Raw genomic sequence first — 25,905 nt, 5'->3', positions numbered from 1 at the left:
ATAGACTTTAAGTACCAACTACTCGAAATATTATGTAAGTTTTAGTAAAGCTATTTTATGAAATGTGTAAATACTTGCATTTAATTTTAAATCAGCTTAGAAACGGCTTTTAATTAGATAATGTTTTAAAATAAAAATTATATCTGAGTATATATTTTTATATGAATATAGTTCTACATTTGACTAGTCCATTATCCTACATTCGACATGGCCGTCTTCATGATAAACATCTGTAAATTTAATGGCTGCGGCATAACATTTCCACGACTAGCGGATTTAATTGAACACATCGAAGACGTTCATATCGGTGAGTATCAAAGATTTTTTATAATATTGTGCTATAATCATTATTTCGCTGTTGCAAAAATTACGATAATCCACCCATAATACGTCTTATCAATATATCAAAGTTGCCAACATTGAATTGAATCTAAGCAACAAATACAAATTAATGCGGGAATAGTTATTTAAATGTAGCAAATGCTATTAATAATCTTGAAATGTTTTATAGCTAACAATGCATAGAATTTTCGGCTTATTTATAATAGTAAACATTGAACAGCTGATTGAATTCGGAAGGGGCAACTTAGAAAAATAAAAATAAATGAAATGCTTAAATCGCTGTTTCTGTTCTGAATATTTCAGATTACGATCCAGCAGTCGTTGAGCAGAAAGAAGCTTCACAGCCAGCGTGTATTCCGCTAAGTTATGTTTTAAAATTTTTCACGGAAGCCTCGAGGCGGGAAATTCAAAATATGCCAGCTGCAGCCGACGTGCGCCGGCGCTTGCTCTCTGCGCCGAAAACGCCCTCTGTCCGAAGCAGTACACCTACAGGTTATTGTTATTAGATCTTAACACTGTTGTAGGTTGTTTATATACTATGTATAATAATCGAATATACTAATGTTTAAGATCATCCCATTGCTCTATTCGATGGCAGGGATATTCTTGTGAGATATAAAGCTGAGTTGTGGTGTACCGTATCGGTAGAATTATAATAAGTATGTAATAAGAATTACATTATATAGCGACCGATAGGTCAATTTAGAACAAAAGTGATTCGTTTAGAACAAATATGGCAAAAAAGTCTATCATTTGTCTTTCTGTCTTTCGATCTTACAGGTTATTTTAGAAATATCTTTTTTAAATCAAAAGAATGACGGGCAATTTTAAACTTATAATTAATTGTGAAATCATTTTAGCTTTGTCTAATATAAAAGAGACTGAACTATTCTTTATATATTTTTTTTTTAAATTTCAGGGAGCGAGGTGGATGAAGATGAGCTGATGAGCCCCTCCGAAGACAGTAACGACTCTTGGACAACAGTCGAGGAATACAGCTCTGAGTTTATTCTTCGCTATGGAGTGAAGTAAGTTAAATATTTATCTCCGTACTTGAGATCTTGACGAATTCTTAAAAACAAAATCAGTATTTTTATGTAGATAATAAGAATTAACAACTTTAAATGCTTAAATATATATATACAGGTATGAAATAAAACTAGTTACTGTATAAATCTTGACCGCGTGGAATGGTGGCAGGAATGCTAGCAGCATTTCCCCGTTGAATCGCAATTCAATTTTAATTTCAATTGTAGATAATTGATGATTTCAATAATATAAGGCCTAAACAAAGCTTAGCGTTGCTTAGTGACTGATTTTTATCATATGTCTCGTTCTTCTACCATATGAAAGAAGAAGAAAGCATGGTTTACCTAAACAACATCGTAGGTAAAGTCGTTGAATTGAATTTTAAATTTGTCTGCACTTGTACATCTGTTACGAGAACACTTTTCTTTCGTCGTTTCATCGGAACACTTGAGTCTAGACATCTGGTTGCATAACTGCCATAGACTGGATTTACTGCAGTATCGTGGATCGATTTGCACACTTTGACTTCAAACAAGGAGCAGTTTATAAGTACTTGAATCGCAATTTAATAAGATTAATATCGATTTTCGCAATTATTCTCGAGAAGAACCTTAGTTCTTTTTGGTTGATACACTTTTGCGTCAATTTAATTTCGTTTTTAAATGTATCCAGAGTAGCGACGACATTATCGCATTTAATAAAACAACAATTAATACTGGATAATATTAGGTTGATAACATTGTCATAGAATAAAAAAAATGAAATTTTCGAACAAAACACATGGAAATTAAATTTAAGCACTGTTACATTTGTAAAAAGAAAAACTGCAAAGTCATCAGCACCATATAGGCTATTCCAATTGCAGTAGAAATAAAGATAAATCAACCTTACATTAAGATAAGGGATTTTTTAATAGTTCAGCTATATTTTGCTTTAGATTTCATTGTAACAAGATATTATAATTATTATATCTTAAATACTTATATCCACTTTAACTTTACTTTCAAAATCCTGATAACAGTTTCGTCGATGTTCAAAACTCCATTTTTTCGCAGATCCATCTTGAAAATCATAGATTAATCAAACTCTGTGCGCTTTGCTGACAAATGTTTTTTATTGGACTTTTTTCTTATTGTTGGAATACATACTGTATTAATGTAATGTATGAATACGCAATTATTTTTATTACTTTTTGGTGCGTATTCATTTGTTTTAAAATAGTGTTTTGTTTAAAGTCGGTTTTTCTTTTTGTTAAAATTTTCATTTGTATCTACTCACTTCGTCAATCAAGATCATTTATTTACCACATCGGCGTACTCCGAAGCCGTAAAGTTTACGCGCTACATGGCGTAAGTAGAAGAAAAAAAAATTAGAAACTAATTTTGCTGGTGGAAGACCAATCACTTTATTCAATGATCAAGATAAACATAAAATACAAAGGAAATAGTCGATCGTCTAAAATAACAATAATCTTACAAACCCGTCAATAATTAAAACAATATAAAAATTTAATGGTTACTGAATTATAGTTTGTAAATCATACGTCATAGAGATTTGGTTCCATCGAGCACTCTTTCCTACCCGCTAATACTTAAATAAATAAACAAATATTATTTTCAGCAAATAAACGGACGTCGTAACTTCATGTACACAGGGGAATTTGCAAATTAATATAATTAATTAAGAAAATCTCTTTCAATTTCAGAATGAACGCTAACGCATCGTCGGGAGCGCTCGGTCCCGCAGCGCAGGAGAAACCCTTCGCGTGCCCGGTGCCAGGTTGCAAGAAGAGGTACAAGAACGTTAATGGCATCAAATATCACTCAAAGAACGGCCACAAAAAGGATGGCAAGTGAGTATCCATACTAGTTTGGCTATGTTTGTTAGCAATGAGACATTAGGAGATTATTAATTAGTTTTAGGCTATAATCAAAATTGTAAATTATATAAATAAGTGTTTATCGATTTCATAAATGACGCAATCAGAGATATGCCTATGTGCTGTTTTTAATTACAATTAAACAATCTAATCGAATAACAATGTAATAAGTTTAATGAGACCAATTCTATGATAACATTGGTTTGGAGTAAATATAACCATTTGTTCAATCGAATTGTAACCCAAAAGATTCATGTGTCGTTATTGGTCACACCCAGTGCTGTTGTTGTTGGGCGCCAAATTTAATGAAGTGTCTTGCGCTACTTCGGTGCTTCGAATAACGAATTCAGATAAAAATTGTATAGAAATATATGCCTCTATTAGAAAGTTCTCAACGGATTTAGATGCAAAATATTTCCTCTTAAAATAATCAAAATAATTCACATAGAAAATACCCAGTCGCGCCAACTCCAGCTGCGTTTAGACAAAAACTAATCGCCGGACATAAAAAGCGTCTCACTGCCCAAGAATATTTTTGGAAGAAATGGGTATTTTACATATTTCGTTTCGTATTCGTCGATAGATAATAATTTGTGTATGAAGTTGAATTAGAGTGTACAGGGTTATTGGTAACTTGACGTATATCCGTTAGGAGGTGATAGGGGTGACTATTTGCAATAATTTTAACCACCATATGCATAATCCAAAAGTGACCCATTTATGAGTTATTATGTTTTTTAGCTTTTTTCAAAATTTGGCAAAAATGCAACTTCAAAAATTTATTTAAAAAAAAGTATCAATTAAAATCTATATTTTTCTTTTGTTTTATAAAAACGATTAAAAACTGGATATTTGTCAATATTTAAGCATTAAAATTTTCCGTCTGGCATTTTAAAATTTGTACCGATAATTATTGTTTAAATATTAACAAATATCCAGTGTTTAATCGTTTTTATAAAATAAAAGAAAAATATAGATTTTAATTGATACTTTTTTTTAAAATAAATTTTTGAAGTTGCATTTTTGACAAATTTTGAAAAAAGCTATAAAACATTATAACTCATAAATGGGTCACTTTTGGATTATGCTTATGGGGGTTAAAATTATTGCAAATAGTTACCCCTATCACCTCCTAACGGATATACGTCGAGTTACCAATATCCCTGTATATTGAATATAGTTCGAATTATTGTTGTTAGATATATGTATATTTCCAATTCGTCACTACTCTGTAGTTACATAGTTTTTTTTATTATTTAGATGAGGTAAACTTATATTTGTTTTGAATTAAGAGACACATAGATATTTTAATAAATGAGTAGTTCAAGAGCTTAATATTAAATGTTCCTCTTTATCAACGGTGACGTAATATGATGAATTTGCTTCATGATGATGGCAACATTATTCTAGAAACATGTCAGACATTCTCACATTTTACAATAAAAATATGTAAGTAAATATGTCTTACGATATATTATACTGAAATGTTGTCTTAAATTTTCGCGATTACACATTGAAATAAAACTAGCTATAACGGATTTGAATCGCGTATATTAATTATTTTTAACATTCCGACGTTTCGAGCACTTTACAGCGTTCGTGGTCACGTGTAGACTCGTTATAACTAGTTTTATTATTATTCTCGGATTTCAGGGTAAAAAAGGCTTACAGGTGCCAATGCGGCAAAAGCTACAAAACGGCACAAGGGCTTAAGAGCCACTCGATATCGCAGCACATGGCGGCGGGCGATGCGCGCGCGCACGCGCCCAAGATGGCGGACCTCGTGGTCACAGCGTCGCCCGCGCGCGCGCCGCCCGCCGCGCCCGACGGCCTCGACGCCACTAAACTCGTGCGCATCTACGACACGATCAAGGCCAAGGACCTGCCCGCCTTCACGATCCCCAAGCACAACCTGACCCACCTCAACATAATTGCGGCGAATCAAGGTAAGGGTCTGCGACACTCGGTCCTGCTGACTCCGAACTCGTCGCCCGTCACCAGTCTCGATAAAATCAAGTACGATAGATCTCCAAAGGTGACGGTGACCCAGGAAACGTATGAGGTGTCGGGCTTGTCTATGCCGAGCGATCGTAGAGGCTGACTTGTTTAGTATACATTAGAATAGATACGATCACGCAGTTCCTATATGAAAAATGAAAAAAAAAATCCTCATTTTTTTTTAAGTTGTTTATTGAAGGTGGTGATATAGCCTTGAGAGTTATTTTAATTATTTATTATGTTCATATTATTTTAAATGAGTCTAGTCAAATTACTTTTGAATTTGGAATTTGCTGCGTTACTAATATAAATAACTGATCTGATTATAATTGAATTAGTCCAAAATGATAATAATTCGTATTTAAAGTATTTTATCGATTGGGCATGTAGACATAGACAATCTTAGTCCTTTTTTTTGTTACTCTATTGATTTATAGTTTAAAGCAATTTGACTAGACATGCATGTATTTGCATATTTGCACATAATTATATTATTTTAATTTAAAAGCACCTTCGTTTGGTTTGCTCATTTATTTATCGAAGTAAAGAGTTTATTTCATTGTTACGTTTAATTAACATTAGTTTGCTGTGATTGAAATATTTATGTAATTATTTTTTACCAAAGTGACTTAAATCGCTAGTATAGCGTTAATCCAAAGGATTATAAACATTTGACGGAGTTATGGAAAATGGAGTCGGTCCTTAAAACGTGTTTTTGGACTATTCTCATATTTGTATATTAACTTTGTCCTTGCAAAAAAATCTAAGCCTCAGAGGTTTTTTTCAATTATATTTTAAGTCTTGTTACGTCAATATGACTATATTTCAAATTATCTCAAACAGTTTTTGTGGCTGGTTCCGTTTTGCATAACAACGTCCATGCTTAGTTATTAGATACCCATTACGTGCAATAAACCCTTTTAATTTCGCTTTTTAAATTGATATTTCAAAGGATTTTCATATCTGTTACAACAGGGTAATATATTTGATTAGAGAAGTCCTTTGAGCTCCATATCCCTTGACGTTGGAAGTTTCCTTTAGTAAAGTGACATCACAATCGCGACTTCCCGTGCCATCTCATGTATCTTCGCTCTATGTACTTAATGTGTATTTCACGCTTTCTAAATACGTGTTATACATTAGAATTTTGTATTTAAGTAATGAAAAAAAATAACAAAAAACAAGCATTTGCTGTTAAGAGTATCCATCTAGGATAATAAATTATACTCGTAAATGTGATAATATTTTAGAAAAAAAAACAAAAAAAAAATGCTTGTAAGCGTATACCGTATTAATGGTAATATAGGAATAAGGCCTGATATTGTTTGTCCTGTCACAGGATATAAGATGCTTATAATTAGTGTGTAAATATTAAACGTATGAGCTATGAGTTTAGTCTGAATGTATCGGGCATATTACGTTATTCAAACGAAACGACATAAGTCCTGGTCTGATTGTATAAAAAGCAGACCTTGTGGTTTTGAAGCATTAAGAAAATTCACTGAAAGATTACGTAAAACTACTGAACTGGTGAACGTAATTGACGTAAGTTGCACCAATTATAGGAGTTTTAAATTTAATGATGCTATGATAATATTGTCTCGAAGAGATTCGCACGCCATCTAATCCTAGTCTAAAAGACAAATGTATGGTAAGGAATGCTCCTTCGCAGACAGCCTTTTTATTCAATTTCTATAGATATTAATGACTATAGAACTATATTTTTTCATGATTCGAACAGCTCCGAATGTTTGGAAGTAAAATGTTAATCGTCTTTGGCACCTAAGTGCTCCGTGCCTGCTTGCCAAATATCTAAATTACGTGACATTTTCATTTCATGACCATTGTTATATGATATACTTAATATTCTTACGGCGTTTTATATGTGTTAGATACTCATAAATGTTAAAACTAATGTTATTATGATAAGGTTAAAATCTCTCGTATTTTAAATGTATGATGATCAGTTTCCAAACGCATGCGAGTAAATTTTCAAGGTCGAACGTTGTGATATAACATTTTTGATGCAAAAAGGTTTTACTTCTGACACGTGTACTGGTTGTGCTTTAATTATTTGTTTGCATGTCAATAATAAGCGGAAATCGATAGTATTTGAAATTAAAATAAAAAATATCTTGAAAAAAATTGTAGAGGTGCTATAAACAAGGGAATTGGAAATGTTACGAATGAAAATAGGTAACGTTCGTAGTTATTAAAGAAATGTATGGAGTAAAGGATATACGGTGCTTAACGGGTAAAAGTGTGATATTCGGAAACATGTAGCTGCGGTGTGAATGGTAGAGAAGTGATATCTTATTTTAGTGGTCGAAATAGAACGTCACAGATGATACAAGTCACAATTGAAAAGGATTAATTTAACTCTTTGCTGGGAAAAGAGGTTATATTGAATTGACATCCTTGCACAGATAATCGATCAAAAAAATTGGCAATTATTGAATTGTCAACACGCGCTGGAAACAAAATATTCTGTTTCAAATTAAACTGCCATAGCAGTTGATCGTTGCAAACACTGAAATTGTAGATTATAACCGATCAAATACCATTGGCTGTTATAAAAAGCTCATTTAAATGAAAAAGTGTTAACGTTTTTTTTTATTATTGAAATTATAAATGTACGTAATTTTTTAAGCTCCATACTAGATCTTCTTAAGGACTCGTCGCAATGTGTGACGATTATTGTGTGTTTGTCCGTCCTCGAAATTAGAAATTTTATCCGATATATATTATGTTTCTCCTTCGAAATAATAAATACATGCCAATACTGATGTTTTAAACATTTCGAGGTGTTATTTATTTACGAACTTACTTTAAAAAAAACTAAAGAAATTGTCAGTTACGCCTATAGGATATTTGACTTTGTATAGAATGTAATTAATATCTCATTAAATTAGAGCATAATATGTTATATGAAAGTAATAATATTATATATTATTATATAGTTTTGTTGACGCTACATTTTATTTTACCCGTGTAGTTTGAGGGATACCATAGTTATTCCCATATATTCATCTAACTGGTCAAAATTGTCAAATTTCCTATAGTTGTAACTTTACGTGCATATATATTGTACTGGTTCATTACGACTACTATAACCCATATTGTTTATTCGACTAATGTATGTACATTATTTAATTAAGACTGATTGTTAAAAAAATATTTATAGATACATTCGTGTAATTTTAGTGTGGTTTGATATTCATTTAAAAAACATATTAATATCAACATCCTATATATTATAAGAAATATGAACGGAAATATCATTGGAATTACACGTCTGTCTTTATTACTTGTTATTATTTATTTATTTGTTAACCTTAGAAAGACATGGTGTGCTCATTTTTCTCATTTTGTTAAAACGTGACTGAATTTGTGTGTTTGAAAATTTAGTGGTATTGTGCGGCGATATAGGTGTGTAAATAAGAAAGGGCAAGTTTTATATGTAAACTCAAATACGCAATTTCGAAATTCTCGTAGTGAATATTAAACTCAAATAGTAAATGTTAACTAAAGATCCAGAATAATTGTAATTCTTATTTTACACCCAATAATGCCATGCTTGTAGCTTTAATGTATTGCTAGTCGTGAATAAATTGAAATGGCAACTTTTAAACATTGACAAGCCAATTGTCAATTAAAATAAATATAAATGACCAATTTTCGAATGTAATGTTGTAGGGACGAGTTTTGTAATGAAAAAGTGTTCGACATTTGAATCGATTATTCGAATGTATGGTTCCAATATTATATCCTTGTATATATTGAAAATATGATATTCTTCCACGCTAAATGTTTTTCTTATACATTAATCCATAAATGGTTGTGAATATTATACCGACGATATACTGAATATATATATTTCAATCTCGTATGTACGATTTGTGATTACTTCAGGTACTGTGAAATTGTTTTTCAATTTATTTATTCAATTTCTATTTGGGAAATACTCAATCGTACTTCAATAAGAAATTTAGTAACACAGGTGCAATATAATGTAGTTGCATAAATGAATTCGACGTTGATTTTAATTTTTGTGAAATTAATGTGACTTTGCACCTTAAAATGCTTTAAGTAATTCGTGAAGAAAATTAAAATTTTCAATGTTATTAAATAATGTATGGTTATAATTTTTGTACCAATTTTGTATCGTAAAGTATAGGATTCACTCATCGGTGTTTTATCTGCGTACGAAACAATACCAACTACCTTCGTTGATGTCGAAGTCATGATTGTAAGACTAATTAAATAAAGCCAAACTGCAATCACGCCATACAGGAGTTTTATTTACCAATAACTAAATTACGATTACAAACATATCTATTAATATCACAATAAATAATGCTTAGTTATAACTTTTATAATATATTTGACTTACAATTAGCACTATAATGGGTATTATTCTGATTTTATATAAAAAAAGACTAAAGGTAAGATTAACAAGGTAAGCAATTGAGGCTAATTTTATAGTAAAAAAAAATATAATCGGTTGCTTGTAGACTTCATTCCTTATTTATATATTAACGTTTTATATTATATGTGAGCACGTCTAAAAAAGTACATTGACTATTGATTTTTTATATGAAATTTAATAAATTTTTGTTTAATTTACTACTTTTTGGTTGTAAGTTGGTCCAAGAGGGCTTGAATTTTGGCGTGCTTGCTGGACTCCCGAACCGGACACTTGTTCTGGACGAAAAATAAAGCGCTCTCGTCTTTCTGATCAAAGGCCACTTGTGCTGCTTCTTCATAGAACCTAAAGTCATGAATGTGTTATTGATATTAATTCATAATGGATTAATGTTCATTTACAAAAAAAAAAAAACACTCAAAATTAATGATGAATTGAGATAAGCTTACACTGCTTATATTATGAAAACGCCTGCTTTGTTGAATAAAGCTCGCGTGTGTATCGAAAAAAATCTTAAATGTCAGAATTTGTTTTTATTATAATTAATAAAAGTATTCCATTTATTCCCAACCACCAAAGAAAATTCTATACCAAATTCTATGTATAATGTACAGTTGAATTAACTCTGAGTAAAACATCCAAACACAAATTTTCGCATTCATAATAATATTATGCTAAGGGTAAAGCTGGAATTACTTAGCAATAAATCTATTTGTAGAAACCAAGTTTTCATGTCTTCTACATATTATTTAAGTTTATCAATTAAATTAAATAAATATAATATTATGAGAAGCTATTTTGAGGTCATTTTTGATTGAATTCTGTGTTTTTAATTTAAAACAACAACTACAAGTGTTGCAGAAAAGTCGCTTTTTCATTTATAATACTGGCCAATAGGACAATTTAAGAAAAAAAAAATACTTACCCGGCCTTTACGTAATATTTGACCTTGATGTCGTCCCTGCATTTCGGTAAATAGTTAAGAGCTTCGTCGTTCTTGCCGTATTTGAGACAGGCGTCGACGAAGGGCTCGTAGCCGACGGGAGATTTCTTTGATTTTGAAAATACTTCTAACTGTGCCCATTCATCTTTTTCGGCTAAGGTCAGTATTCGTAGCCACCAATATCTTAAAAAATTATAATATTATTGACAGATCCTTTATAGGTGATAAAAAAGCGTGGGGTTAATAACTGTTGACTTCCAAGTAGGATATATTAATTTAAATAATTGTATTAACTAACATGACTTTGTATTTTTTAAATGTTGAGAAAGAGTAACTAATAAGTTTCTTGCCGGTTTTCTCGGTAGAATCTACTTTCCGAACCGGTGGTAGCTTCACTTAATTGTAAAAAGACGAATAAAGTTTATTTTAATTGTGTTTTTTGATTAATAAAAATAAAAATTAAATAATTGTAACTTAAATGTTCACTAAAGTTTTTCTTAGATAGGTATTTAAGGTGTTAAAATTTATTGGAATTAACTTGGCCATTTTTGTAAGATTGGTTCCTATATAGTGAAACAGTTCAGTGTCTTCTTTTATCGAACGTTAAATCAATGGCGTTTTTAATGTTAGCGAAGTTTTTATCGGTACTTTGGAAGGAGAATTATATGTATGTTTATATAGTATTGTACATAACGTGATAAAATTATGCTGACCCTACTCTCCATAGCTAAATATTAATCTTAATTTATACCATATTTCCACTGGATCTCAGAACAAATAATAAACGGGAATGGTATTGTTTAAATATATGTGATTCTTTAAAATATACGTTTTACCTTCTGTCGGGCATTTTGTATTCAGATCGTAGTTTATCAGCCAATTTAACTTCGCCTTGATTTAGAAGTTTTTTTACGGTATCCTGCAAGGAGAGACCCACGAAACTTTCGCCGTAAGTTTCCTGGAGACTGGACTGCTGTTTGCATAATTTCCTCGCTTCTTCACAAATTGCTACGCCTACGAATTAAAATTATATTTATTTTCAAAATACATATAAAAATAATACTACGAACAAGAAAGAGATAGACGATGGATAGCCTTCTCATTCTCATTTTAGACAATTCTCAATAGTCATAGTTTTGAAAAGAAGACAACATAACGAATATTTGATGAGCGATATATAAGATACAAACATGTGATCAAAAAATGAAGCCCAAAAGCTCTGTAAATATCATAGGAGAAACGTCCTTGAAAATGTATTAGAATGTGACCGGGACATGGACATTGGCGAATGACATAGGAAATAACTTGGTATTCAGAGGTCACACACTGACGTGAGTGGACATTCACGACAAGGCTAGTCCACCAGTTTAAAGTCGCTCAGCGTGCTTCTCTGAGGGATCGCATCAGAAATGAGGTGATCCGTCAAAGAACCAAAGTTCGACGACTTCTGTGGTCGAGTGGTGTGTACACCGGTTTTCATGGGTACGCCACTCTGAGGTCCCGGGTTCGATTCCCGGCCGAGTCGATGTAGATTATCATTAGTTTTCTATATTGTCTTGGGTCTGGGTGTTTGTGGTACCTTCGTTACTTCTGATTTTCCATAACACAAGTGCTTCAGCTACTTACATTGGGATCAGAGTAATGTATGTGATGTTGTCTCATATTATTATTATTATTATATTAAAGTCATCGACATAGCCCACAGTGGCGTGCGCTTGGAGAGGTATATCCAGCAGTGGACAACAACAGGCTGATGATGATGATGAGGATGATGATGATGATGAGGATGGTGATGATGATGATGATGGTGATGATGATGATGATGGTGATGATGATGATGATGAGGATGATGATAATAATGATGATGATGATGATGATGATGATGGTGGTGATGATGATGATGATGATGGTGATGATGATGATGATGGTGATGATGATGATGAGGATGATGATAACAATGATGATGATGATGGTGGTGGTGGTGATGATGATGATGATGATGATGATGGTGGTGATGATGATGATGATGGTGATGATGATGATGATGGTGGTGATGATGATGATGATGATGGTGGTGGTGATGATGATGATGGTGGTGATGATGATGATGATGGTGGTGATGATGATGATGATGATGGTGGTGATGATGATGATGATGATGGTGATGATGATTCAGAGGTCGCTCACCGAGGTCGTGTCGCGCCTTGCGGTAGCACTCGCGCGCGGAGAGCAGCGAGGCCTCGGCGCTGCCGGGCGCGGGCGGCGCGAGCGCGTCGCGCACGTGCGTGGCCGCCTGCGCCGCGAACTCGTCCTCCTGCACGAACACGGCGCGCAACGCCTCGCGGTTGTGGCTCGCGCAGTACTTGATGTACAGCGCGTGCGCCAGCGGGAAGCTGCGGATGGTCAGCTGCGCCGAGCGCACCGAGCGCCCGTTAGTGTCAAATTGCCAAATTTGGTGTCTCGGCGGAATTACGTCAACTATTATAGTAATTTCTCTGTGGAGGTTAGAGGATATTTGCCCTCCCCTTAATCTGTCCCTTGGTGGAACTGACGAAATACGCGCCACGCGAAACGTTTTCATTTTGTATTTATATTGAATTTATATAATTTAAAGAAAATAAAAGTGCATTAAAGTAATCGATATTAATCATGTTATTTCTGTGTCCGAATTGAAACTCATTCCAAACTTTAAATCAAGTCAAGTACCAGGGACATTTGTGCAAACAAACGGATGCCCGTCATGATAACTAATTACGATAACCGTAATAATTTTTTTGCATTCATTTAAGTATGACCTTTATTATTTATTGTGTAAATATATGTTGGTATAGTACACATAATTTAGATAAAACTTAAATTAGTATATTATTTTTTCTTACTATACAAACATAATTAAAAAGTACTACTACTTACTTCAAATTCATGTTTTCCCATCTTTTCCTTCAAATGCAACAATACTATATAGACCAAGTCCGTATCGCCGCTAGCTGTAGCTTTCAACAGCGCAGTAGGGCCCTCTCCGAGGGCCAATAGCAGGGGAACTTGAAGTTTACTTCGGGTTTCGTATTCTAATATCTGTAAAAAATATATTATAATATATAATACGCGACAAAATAAATCTATAATTTCAGTACGTGCGGTATCAAACACGTGGAATTACTTAGTACCTCGTTCCGACAAGCTACTTTAGCCTATTGTGTTTCGTCTTTATTATAAAGTACAGATTTAACATTTAACAAACAGAATTATAGAACATTACAGAGACAAAATAAAAAACAAGAGATAATGAAAAAATAAGATATAAAAGGTGAGGGCACGTGGTAGTCCCAGGCGGTCCAACTAAGTATTTGACGTCCTCAGAGATGCTTAACTTCGGTGATCGGATGAGAACTGGTATACTAACAGTGGTATGGATGTTTGACTGCCCTGACAGAGAGAGACGGCTAAGAACTGATTACATAATTAAAGAGCGATTGAACCCTTTGTTTATATTTATTAAAAGGTTGTTCTAGTATTACTGGCCACCTGTTTGATTTGTTTTAAATTACAAACAAAATGCACCTTAAAAAGCATTTGAATTCATGCCCTCCTGTTTCCTTGTAACGCCTACGATTTTCTTTCAAAACCAACCTTAATAGCTAGCGTCTTTCGTCCCTTCTCTGCAGCTTTCATAGCAATCGTTGAGTAGGATATACCAGGAATGTTTCTTAGTTTTTCGCCAATCTCTCGAGCGGCACTTTCGTTGTCCAGGTGCGGCTGTGTTACCTGGGAAAGATCGTACAAAGTGAGATACGAAAGTTTTATTTCGACCTTTTTTTTTACAAAATCCTCCTTTCTTTAAAACAGAATATTTCCTGTTGTTTTCATTGGTAGGTAAACTTAAATAAAAAAACTTCATTTACTGCTTTTTTTTAAATTGGACCTTAAAATGAACATTGGACTAACAATTGGACTGGAATTTCTATGTATAATTTTTTTTTTAAATCGATAATTATATTGTTTTTTCTTATTAGTTTTAACGTGTTATGCACACGCGACTTCAAACTGGTGTAAGTAGAATGTGGTAATTTTTCAAATTTATAAATGAAGGTTTGAGGTGATACCTTATAACAGGCCCAATGTGACAATACTCTCGTCTGTCCGTCTTTGAGCTGCAGGTAGGACGCGATGTGTCCCGCGAGGCAGTGCAAGCGCCGCCATATGAGCCTGTCTAGTAAAATTCTCTCGCCTAGATTTTGAACTCTGTTTTCATTGAGGAATAAAATTGCGTTTTTTCTTAATACTATTGCCTTAATTTTAAGTTTTGACAGTATATATATCTTTACACATCAACAGTGAGTACATTCTGATTTATTGAAAATTATTAACGCATTTTGAATTTGAAGTAAGGTGTTTTAATTGTTATACTCATAAAAATACATTTATCTAAATTTTTTAACAAAATCCTTTTACATTGTATTTTGTTATTATGTAGATTTTCTATAGTCATTATATAAAGTCACTGATAATGCGATGCAAATTGTATACGGCTAAGGACGTTAGACTAATCAATGAACCAGAAGTTAAGGGTTACAACTAAGACAGACAGGACAGCTAAACTAACTAAATATTTGGATCAACATTTTTCAAGGCTACAATGATCAGTTTATTGTTTATGTTTTTGGGTGCTAGCGTAGTACTATAGTCTGTTCGCGTTAAGAATGCAGTGAGTTGTCATTCTTTACCGGCCTGACTCCGCCCCCTTTGACCAATCAAATCTTACAAAGTCAAGTTCACATTTAATTAATTATTAACTGATATTTTTATTCTTATAATTTAAATTTTGTTTATTTATAAATGTATATTAAATTTATTCAAGCTGTACACGTAATAATTAATGTAACCTATAGCTACAAGATGACGTTATGTCAAAATATGTAAATTTCTACATCGCGATGGAAAGATTCGCAAACGATTGTATATAGGTGTTAAGAATTTGATTTGATATTTTATTTTAATGTGTATTTTTTAAATTCATTATACTTAGTCTTTAAAACAAATACAATTTGTTGGAATTCTAACACAAATATGCATACACCTTCACCCTGCTGTTAAAAAAGATTTGATTGGTCAGGGGGCGGAGTAAAGCCGGTAAACAATGACAACTCACTGCATTCTTAACGCGAACAAACTATAGGTTGTATTTTGTACAAATTTTCTTTAGTGAATATCTGAAATCATTATAATGCTAGGCAAGTTCCAAGAGCTTTAGTCGTATACAGATATAGTTGCTGTTGGATTAATCAATTTACCACAAGTAAGAGTTACAACTAAGATTTCCAACAGAACAGCTAAACTAACCAAAATTTTGGATCAACAATTATCAAGGCCACAAAGATCAGGTATATTTTTTTAATGTTTTGGATGATAGCAATGGTCGTCGGTGGGTGCAGCGGCAAGGATACTGCAGGTAGGTGAGCGGCACGGCGACGCGCGGGTCGCGCACGGCGTTGAGCACGCGCAACCAGCGGCACGTGCGCACGTAGTGCTCGGTGAGCGCGGCGTCGCCGAGGAAGCCCTTGCCGAACTGCGCCGCGCGCGCCAGCTGCTTCTGCACGGCGGGGCAGAACTCGAACGCCGCCGCGTCCACGCAGTCCTGCACGGCGCTCGCCAGGTCGGGCTTCACCAGACGGATGTACTCGTCGGCGCGGTGGCTGCGTCTCTGCGCCGGACAGAACCCGTCTGACTGTAGTCTATTCCGATCGCAGGAGGATTTACGGAGGAAGAGGAAGGAGGAAGGAGCCACCTGACGAAGTTGACCACAGCAAGTGGAGAAGTCGTTTCTTCTAAGCCTAAGGTTATACGCATCGCATGCATCTCGACCTGATCCCGAAAATGAGGATACTAGAGCTACATTAACACGCCATTTCGCCGAAGACCTGCCTGAAGTCAGTATTGGCGAAATCGAGACAACTCTTGGACAGCTTAAAAATGGAAAAGCCCCTGGAGAGGACGGCGTTACCACAGAGCTATTAAAAGCGGGAGGTAAACCGGTACTTAGGGAACTTCAGACGCTTTATAACTCTGTCCTCTTCGAAGGGAGAACTCCGGAGGCGTGGAGTAGGAGTGTGGTCCTCCTGTTCTTCAAAAAGGGAGACAAAACCCTGCTGAAGAACTATCGTCCCATATCCCTACTGAGCCACGTCTATAAGCTGTTTTTAAGGGTGATCACGAAACGTCTTGCGCGAAGATTCGACGAATTCCAACCCCCGGAGCAGGCCGGGTTTCGGACCGGATACGGCACCATAGACCACATCCATATAGTGCGGCAGATTATACAGAAGTCCCATGAGTATAATCGGCCCCTGTGTCTTGCATTCGTGGACTATGAGAAGGCCTTTGACTCGGTTGAAATCTGGGCTGTTCTGGAGTCCCTGCAGCGTTGCCAAGTTGATTGGCGATACATCCAAGTGATGAGATGTCTCTACAAAGGTGCCACCATGTCCGTCCGAGTACAAAATCAGCAAACAAATCCCATACCATTGCATCGAGGAGGAGACAAGCGGACGTTATTTCCCCCAAATTGTTCACTAATGCAATGGAGGATATGTTCAAGACGCTGAACTGGAAAGGACGTGGCATTAACATCAATGGCGAATACATCTCTCACTTGAGATTCGCAGACGACATCGTCATCGTGGCAGAAACGCTGCAGGGCCTACAACAAATGCTGAACGAGCTGGCTGATTCTTCTAAGCGTATCGGCCTACGGATGAACTTGGATAAAACCAAGGTCATGTTCAATGAACATGTTCTACCGGAACCGACTACGATACACGGTACCGTCCTCGAAGTTGTTCAAAAATATGTGTACCTCGGGCAGACTCTGCGATTAGGTAGAAACAACCTTGAGGACGAGGTGAATAGAAGAATTCAGCTGGGTTGGGCAGCGTTTGGGAAGTTACGTCGAATCTTAACATCGTCGATCCCACAGTGCCTTAAGACAAAAGTCTTCAATCAGTGCGTCCTACTCGTCATGACATACGGAGCCGAAACGTGGACACTCACGACAAGGCTGGTCCACCAGCTAAAAGTCGCTCAGCGTGCTATGGAAGGGTAATGCTCGGCGTTTCTTTGAGGGATCGCATCAGAAATGAGGTGATCCGTCAAAGAACCAAAGTCATCGACATAGCCTACCGGATTAGTAAGCTGAAGTGGCAGTGGGCTGGTCATATTTGTCGTAGAACCGACAACCGTTGGGGAAAACGTGTTCTAGAGTGGAGACCGCGTCTCGGCAAACGTAGTGTAGGACGTCCTCAGGCACGGTGGAGTGACGATATACGCAAGGCGGCAGGCAGGAGCTGGATGCGAGTAGCCGGAGAAAGACCACAGTGGCGTGCACTGGGAGAGGCCTATGTCCAGCAGTGGACAAAAACGTGCTGATGATGATGATGAATATAAACAATGTCATAAGGCATTGGGTCTTACAAAATGACTTATCGACAAATAGGTCCTTAATAATGTTTACTGGCTATATAGTTTTTTGTTCTTTTTTCGTTTGTGTGTCAAACGAGTTTACTTGTATTTTAGAATAGTCTCGAATAAGTTAGTACGATAATTAAATCCTTTGACATCGTTACATTTTGTTTGCTTTTCCACATTACATTTTCTACATCTTATTATCTACCAGTGTGAATAATTCTATGCTTGTTCTCTGAGCGTTCCTGAACCCTTGATCCGAAGTAGTTATGTACCCTAAAATATACATATAAAAAATTACCAACCTGAAATTGCTTGGAGGCCTCCACTAAGTACGACCCGGGCGCCGTACTATTTATCCTGAATATTTTTTCAACAACGACCGGTACTTTTTGTATAAGTTCGTGTGTCATTTCCGAAATGATCCGAACGCAGTCCATCTCTGGTATGAGGTGGAAGGGCCCGTCGTACGGGTACGAGACCGTGGTACCGTTGAAGCCGTAGATACACATCGTGTCATCCCAATGGCCTATTATAGCTTGGGAACCACACCTGAAATACCATATATGTCGCAGTCATCTGGTTGAATCCGCTATTTGATTGTATGACTAGCGCGTTCGTTGAATGACGACATTTAATTGAATGACTAAAGGCTAACTAGTCAAATTGTTTAATGTATCTGTGACCCACGGAGCAAGAACGTTAAGCTAAACAAATATGATATATAGAAAGAAATGTTTATTAGGACACAGTACATAATAAAAGAATAAGAAGTTTAAAAAAATTAAAACAAAAAAAGAAAGGAAAAACAGCAAAAATGAAAACATATTAACCAACTATAACTACCTACTCACTAACTACAATACTATTAATACAAAACAACACAATGATACCTAACGATATACTACGACTATGGTTAAATACTATACTAAGACTATGTATAAATAATATTTATTTACGTTATTTTACTCACCAAACTAATTCTTTGGGTTGTTTGATATACCCGGTATCGATTTCACAGTATTTGCTCTTGAATTCCGATGAACCAATCCATAAAATACCAGAATCAGTGAATAGGGCGACATGACGTCCATTTTGTGAGGGCACTATTGTTAGGATTTGCGTGTAAGCGTTACTTATTTCAGGTCGCTGTAAAAATAATAATAACACATTTATAAATATTATTTTACTTTTAACGTCTGGATTACCACAGAATGACGTCAGAGAGGGTTAGCTCATTCCGTTCAAAAGCATCTGAGTGCTTACAATAAATAAAGTAAAATTTATAATTATCATTCTCACATTTTAGCAAGCATTACTCTTAAGTAAATAATAATGTTAGCTGTTTTTTTTTGGGGACAAATAACTAATAATTATTTATCGACACTGTATGTTCATTGGTGTTTGCATTTTATTTTTTATTTTTCAGGTAATATTTAAAATTTTACATGATTTTAATAAATAAAAAAAAAAAATTGGCTGAATTTCTATTTTATATAAGTGTTTCATTATGTACATACATATTTAAGGGAAGGTTCATTATAAAAATATACGTATCTAAAATACTAACCATAAGAAGGGGTCTTGATTCACCAAGTTGACATCTATAGACCTCTTTGTCTCTGCATACAAGGAATCCTATAACAGCTGAAGATCGCAGACCACTACTCAGAACACACCAACATGTTATCGGTTCATTGGCTCCTGGAAAATATGTATTTATTTGGATTTATAAGATTGAAATGCATCACCCATAACAACAGCCTTATATATGTCACCGTAAGATTACAAAATTCGTTAGATTACAATCTGACGAGACGGACAATTTAACGCGGGACAGATTGTAATCTAACGGTTTAAATTCGATAGATTACAGTATAGCGAAAAATAATACGTTAAATTGCAATCATATTTCAGACACTACTCTATTGCATAGACCATAATATTTCAACAGTTTACAGTCTGTCTCGTCAGATGGTAATCCAATGAATTTTCTTATCTTACGGTGACATATACAAAACATTTTTAAGTGAGTGCTTGTTTAAGCGGTGTTTTCTTTCTTTGTTATTATTGATTAATATTTCTAGCCTCTTAGGTTTATTATTAAGTTAGTCATAAATAATTAGTAAGTAATATTCTATTATCATTATTAATGTAAGACAAAAACAATTCTTTTTATAAAGAAACAAAAGTAATTAAAATATTAACAAATCTAAATAAAGGTAGAGTAGTTGATTCTTACTTGGCACATCCGGCACAGGTCTTACTTTTGGTTCAGATACATTACTCACTAGGAACATGCGATTTGTTGTAGTCATAACAGCCAGACCGATCCCATGAGGGTTTGAGAATAATTGTGCCTTACAGACCTGAAAAAGTTGATTTATTTTCATTAATATTTATTTTAGTACATTTATGGATAAGTAAAAAGTTATATAAACATTTTCATAGCTTTTTAAAAGGAACACTATAAATGAAACAAATTATACTTTATTCAAGTAAGCACAATTATTAGCCATTAGGCTAAAGCCAATATCTATGAGTGTTAGTGACCACTTATCTTACAGTGGTTCATTTGCTTGTCCAATATTATGAAAAAAAAAACAAGGATATCTTTTATTCACACTTGTGTCAGATAAATGTGAATTTTGTATATATTGTAAAAAAATGCTTGATAATCATTAATCAATTTTAATATTTTTTTTTTTCATTGAATATTTGATATCTCACTGGATAACAGGAAGATCTTTGACAAATTATATCATTAAAACAAATCAATCTAAGTTTATTCAGTATTTCTTAAAGAACAAAATAGGGATTTAAATGTGATCACATAAAAAAAAACTTGGAATTGTTAAATAATACTCAGCTTTTACTTACCTTTGTATCTCTTGCTTCTTGTCCCATGCTAAAAGTTTTTTGATAAGCACCAAACATGTCATAGATAAGAACATCTCCACTCTCTTGCACACACAGCAACTGTTCCCCATCCGACCATCCCATGTGCACAAGCACACCATTATTCCACTAAAACATTCACTCTTGTCAATGACTCTTATGCAAGCAATCTTCATAAACTGGCTACTGGGCCATTACAATTTCAAAATTAAGGCAGCTTTAGCTCATTTAATAAACTTATATTAGTATATATAAACAAAATGCTACTCATTATGTCTTCAAAAACTATAGATCATATTGACTTGAAATTTAGCATAGTTACTTCCTACCCTTCAAGAAATAATGATTGTATATTTCAATTTTAAGGGTGAAAAATGTATAAATTCTATCCATACAAATCAGAAACCAACAAGTAGATAATTTATTAGAGGGAATGAATGTACACAGATGATTATTTAAAATAAGTAAAAACAATTTTAATGAATAGCGTACTGACCAAAATTTTTGATATGATATTTCCAACACCATTATAAATAGTAATGACTGGTTTGGATGTTGTCATAATACGAACAAATTGTTTTCTGTCTCTCACGACAGCAATTGGACCCCCATATGGAGCACCACTTACAATCATGTTGCCTAAGCCTTCGTCCATAGACCAGACCATATTATACAGGTCAAATTTCCTAAAAAAGTTTCAAAAAATCATAATTATGGTCAAATAAATAAAATATTCTAGATTCAAGTGTTTTGATATTGTTATAAAATTCTATATTTATTTAATTTGATTTTTTTCAATAAATATTTTTTGAATGTTAATTTTTTTATAAATAAACTAACCTGTAATATGAATCCAGTTGAAACCAATCCGCGGTTAATAACGCTGACATTTTTGTATCTTGTTTTTATTTAATAGTCGGAAATATAAGGAAAAACTTATCACAAGTTTATACTTTTAGCAGACATTGAAAAGGATGGAAGCAAAAATTTAACAGCTTTTTTCGTGTAATATTAGAATACTGATAAACTGTTTTCACCCACAAAGAATAATAATGAATTACAGAATTATTATAGATCCAATTAATGATGTTTCATGTTTTGTTTTTCAATTTTTGACAATACGATAACATTTGACATTGACACTTGACAGCCATTGAATTCTGACAATTCTGTAAAAATGTTACCCATTAAAATTTGTTAATATATTTAATTTATATGTTGTGTACATACTTAAAGTTTTAATAAAATGAATTTTATTTGATTTAGCTTAAGCTCATATTTCAAACATATATGCTCAAATACTTTAGATCCGTAGTTTACGAGGTCGATTAATTTAAGATCATCGTTTCGAAATATTTATTGTACAAATAAAAACTCGGCAAGAACCAAAGCGAAAACATCCATAGATTCAATTTTAAGACGCGTTACCGCTTCCGTTTTCTAATCTCTTCTCCTCTTCAGACCAAGAATCTGCAAGTCATGTAACCATGTTGTAATTCCACGTAATTCTTTAATAGTTGTAGTTGTCTGAGACGGACCAATCAAATGAATTTTTTTTAGGAAATATATTATCATTAAACTTACTAATTTTTAAATAAAACACTGCGCACAGAAAACAACAAACTTTGTCTTATAAATAACAATTTTAACAAAAATAAAAACCGACTTCAAACAAAACAATATTTTAAAACAAATGAATATGCACTAAAAAGTAATAAAAATAATTGCGTATTCAACATATTTTTTAGAGTCCTCCTAAGTAAAATGAAATGAAAAATATTAGACTACTTAAAAATCGATTTACGATTATATAACGTAGTTATAGTTATTGTTATATTTGGAGCCGGTGTCAGTCAAGAAAACCCTACACTATATCTATTAAAAATCAATAGACAGACAAGACAAAATATTGATGTTATATACATTATAGAATTAAAATGTTTATTTGAGTTAGCAACTCAACTTCGCTAATTTTCAGTAGTATGAAATGATTGATAATTAAATGGTGAAAATATACTGGTTTTAAATAATTTAATAATGACTACGTCTTTGACGATTTTCACTTTCTATGTATGAAAAACTAAAGGAAATAGGCTCTTGCAATACCGCTTTCAACGTAAACATGCCGGACCTCACGGTCATGTGTTGACGATTTCTTTAAAAGGTGAAGCCAGTTCTCAAAACTGGAATGTGAAATTCACTGAAGCTACAAGCAATTTGTATTTATAAACGTCAATAGAACTGCAGTATTACGAGGGGAAGATACCTAGAAATATTGAACCTTTCTACTTTTCTAAATTATCAATTGCTTGATTGATAACTTTGTGAGCCGTTTAGCTTATCTGGTAAAAGCATAATGTATAATCGATACTAATTATTTCATCTTTATATTCCATTAATCTATAGTTCTATACATATAACAAAATTGGAGTGTCTGTTTGTGATATTAAAATTTTGTCCGTCTTGACTTCCACGGGCAGATTGCTGATGTAATCAGCAGTAACTTAGGCTACAACAATAACTTTTTGTTTCAATTCAAGCGCGCATGAAGTTGCAGGCCCATCTAATCTTAAATGGTTTAAGCATTCATTTACTCTTATGTTTTACAGCTTTTTACTTTAGAGTAACGCCATTGATCTTGTACCTGGAAATTTCTATCGGGATGTTTTAATTACAGTAGGAATACCTATTGTTATAATCGTGATAATAAATACCGTAATCTTTCGTCATATTTATATATCTAATTTCGAGTTGAAAAGAGTAAGTATCGAGCATATTGCTGGTTGTTTTCCTAAAGTCTGCACTCCAACGGTCGTAGCTGTAAGCATATAAATTTAATGTAATCGTGATAATATATACGTATAAATGATATATATAAAAATGTTTAATAATGTAGATATTTTGTACATGTAGCGTTTGGATTAAATTGTATAGACAAAAATACAATCAAAGTAATGTTCGGTAGTTGATCATCGTTAATGGCTGCGATGAATGTACTTTGGTTATTAATAGCCGTTAACATTTCAACAGTCTCAGTTGATAATTGAACTCCAGTAAATGTTATTGTATGGTCGTAATTCCCTGCATAATATTATTATGTTGACACATAAATTATTAGGTTACCTTGAGTCTTATATAAAAAAGAGTACAAATACTGTATTTATACTAGTATTTTTTATCTCTTTGGAAGAACGCGTTTCCCCCGCTTGGAATGGAATTGGGGGAGTATGTGGGACTGGACGCCCCGTGTGCGCCCCAAGAACACCGGAATAGCCACAAAAAATCCAGCGGTACCCTCTCCGTCTTTTCCGCAGACGCCAAGGGATCGCTTTCGCATGCTTTCGTGACATCCTGACGTTCGGCCCGCCTATGCAAGCCTCCCAGGTGGAACACACCTGCTTTTATATTATATATATGAGTAAAACACTTAAATAAGAATGATTAACATATTTAACATATTTATTATTATTACATACTTGTTTTTGGTAAACTTAAAAAAAAAAATTTTTTCTCGCCGGGGCGTTCAAGGTAAAGGATTACCTACCTAAAAGCCAGCAATACCCACTTTATCTTAGGAAGCATCATGGGATCACTTGCGCATGAGTGTCATACTCTAGTAATAGGTATACGGTATACATGTTTTCATGGGTACGCCACTCCGAGGTCCCGGGTTCGATTCCCGGCCGAGTCGATGTTGAAAATTCATTAATTTTCTATGTTGTCTTGGGTCTGGGTGTTTGTGGTACCGTCGTTACTTCTGATTTCCCATAACACAAGTGCTTTAGCTACTTACATTGGGATCAGAGTACTGTATTTGATGTTGTCCGATATTGTCCGACATACAGTATAATTTGTTTTTATGAAATATTCATATTCTGTTAACTCTTTTCAATAAATAATTAATTATTCTGTTTTTTTATCTATTTGGTTTATGATATATTCTCCGAGAAGATATTTTCTTGGAAAGTGTATCAATCAGGCATAAAATTATGTTTTAAAAAAGTTATATAATTTATGATAATTATCCTTGAAAGATAGGTTGATAACCTCAAGCAAACAAGTTTTAATAGCTACTGACATCATATAAAAATTCAAGGCGTGCCATAGACTTTTAGTATTGACTCAGCTTAATAACTAATTATTACGTTTTCGCATGGATGAATGCTTGGAAGTATTTTCTCACGACTGGTCCCTTGTCCGTGGACTATTAAGCGGTTGAAGGAATTTACATGAATATCTTTAGTAATGGCGTCTCTTTCGGTTCGTCACCGGTGTGAGAGAGACGACAAATACGAAAGTATAATTCATCATTGAAAATAACTTCTCCTTGCACATACCAGCGCGAAAGGTAATATCGGTTTCATAGGTACTGTAAGTAATTGTTACTTCGTGTGACGCAGTTATATATTTTATATAAAAAATATATGACTTTAAAATTAATTTGAGAATACATATTTTACTCGACTCTATTTAAAAAAAAATCAACTAAAAATAATAATCACAATTTCTGTTTTTGAACCCTTTTTAATATTCTAATAAGTCTATAAAGCGATTAGTAATTAAATTAAACAATTAAAGATTAAAGCAAAAGTATTTATTTATTTCCTGATGAATTTACATGTAACATACATTTATATAACACACTAATATTATAATTTTACATTACAATCAAGATTCAAGGCAATTTCATATAGCTCTATCAAGGAATGTTGCTTAAAGTTATTATTAACATTTTTAATTTACACAGCCGTTATTTTCTGCGAGATCTGTGCGAAGACAAAAGATCTAGAGCCTAGATAGCTTATTTTCGTAATTCAGTTGGCTTCCGTGTCGGTTATAATTTAACTCTTATTTAACCTTTAACAACATTTTTTGTCTTGTACACAACATAAAAATAAAAAGTAACAGCCTGTAAATTTCCCACTGCCGGGA

At 33.8% G+C, this 25,905-nt stretch overlaps 2 protein-coding genes across 2 annotated transcripts; one reads left to right on the top strand and one right to left on the bottom strand.

Moving 5' to 3' along the window:
* Window positions 1-23: 23 nt before the first annotated feature.
* Window positions 24-9,536, top strand: LOC124535290 (juxtaposed with another zinc finger protein 1). Its single transcript, XM_047111462.1, has 5 exons — window positions 24-307; window positions 646-834; window positions 1,262-1,370; window positions 3,077-3,223; window positions 4,904-9,536. The coding sequence occupies exons 1-5, from the start codon at window positions 208-210 to the stop codon at window positions 5,349-5,351; spliced, it is 993 nt and encodes a 330-aa protein (XP_046967418.1). The 5' UTR covers window positions 24-207; the 3' UTR covers window positions 5,352-9,536.
* A 131-nt stretch (window positions 9,537-9,667) lies between these two features.
* LOC124535289 (vacuolar protein sorting-associated protein 16 homolog) lies at window positions 9,668-22,116 on the bottom strand. Its single transcript, XM_047111461.1, has 15 exons — window positions 21,814-22,116; window positions 21,470-21,659; window positions 20,956-21,102; window positions 20,318-20,444; window positions 19,646-19,779; window positions 19,049-19,224; window positions 18,381-18,627; window positions 16,062-16,318; window positions 14,721-14,859; window positions 14,248-14,382; window positions 13,531-13,692; window positions 12,805-13,024; window positions 11,454-11,631; window positions 10,600-10,800; window positions 9,668-10,019 (listed from the first exon to the last, which is right to left on the bottom strand). Exons 1-15 carry the CDS (start codon window positions 21,861-21,863, stop codon window positions 9,875-9,877), a joined length of 2,508 nt encoding a protein of 835 aa, XP_046967417.1. The 5' UTR covers window positions 21,864-22,116; the 3' UTR covers window positions 9,668-9,874.
* Between the last annotated feature and the right edge of the window lie 3,789 nt (window positions 22,117-25,905).

The sequence above is a fragment of the Vanessa cardui genome, chromosome 14 (genome assembly GCF_905220365.1).
Source record: "Vanessa cardui chromosome 14, ilVanCard2.1, whole genome shotgun sequence".
Lineage (NCBI taxonomy): Eukaryota > Metazoa > Arthropoda > Insecta > Lepidoptera > Nymphalidae > Vanessa > Vanessa cardui.
This window is presented reverse-complemented; position numbering and strand designations above follow the sequence as displayed.

Bases quoted from the DNA above. Each gene is read 5' to 3' on its own strand.
- LOC124535290 (XM_047111462.1), top strand. From the start codon at position 208: ATGGCCGTCTTCATGATAAACATCTGTAAATTTAATGGCTGCGGCATA. The intron at 308-645 runs GTGAGTATCAAA...TGAATATTTCAG, and splicing joins CATCGAAGACGTTCATATCG to ATTACGATCCAGCAGTCGTT. The intron at 1,371-3,076 runs GTAAGTTAAATA...TTTCAATTTCAG, and splicing joins ATTCTTCGCTATGGAGTGAA to AATGAACGCTAACGCATCGT.
- LOC124535289 (XM_047111461.1), bottom strand. From the start codon at position 21,863: ATGTCAGCGTTATTAACCGCGGATTGGTTTCAACTGGATTCATATTAC. The intron at 11,632-12,804 runs GTGAGCGACCTC...TTTAATTCGTAG, and splicing joins CAAGGCGCGACACGACCTCG to GCGTAGCAATTTGTGAAGAA. The intron at 10,020-10,599 runs GTAAGTATTTTT...TCATGACTTTAG, and splicing joins AAATATTACGTAAAGGCCGG to GTTCTATGAAGAAGCAGCAC.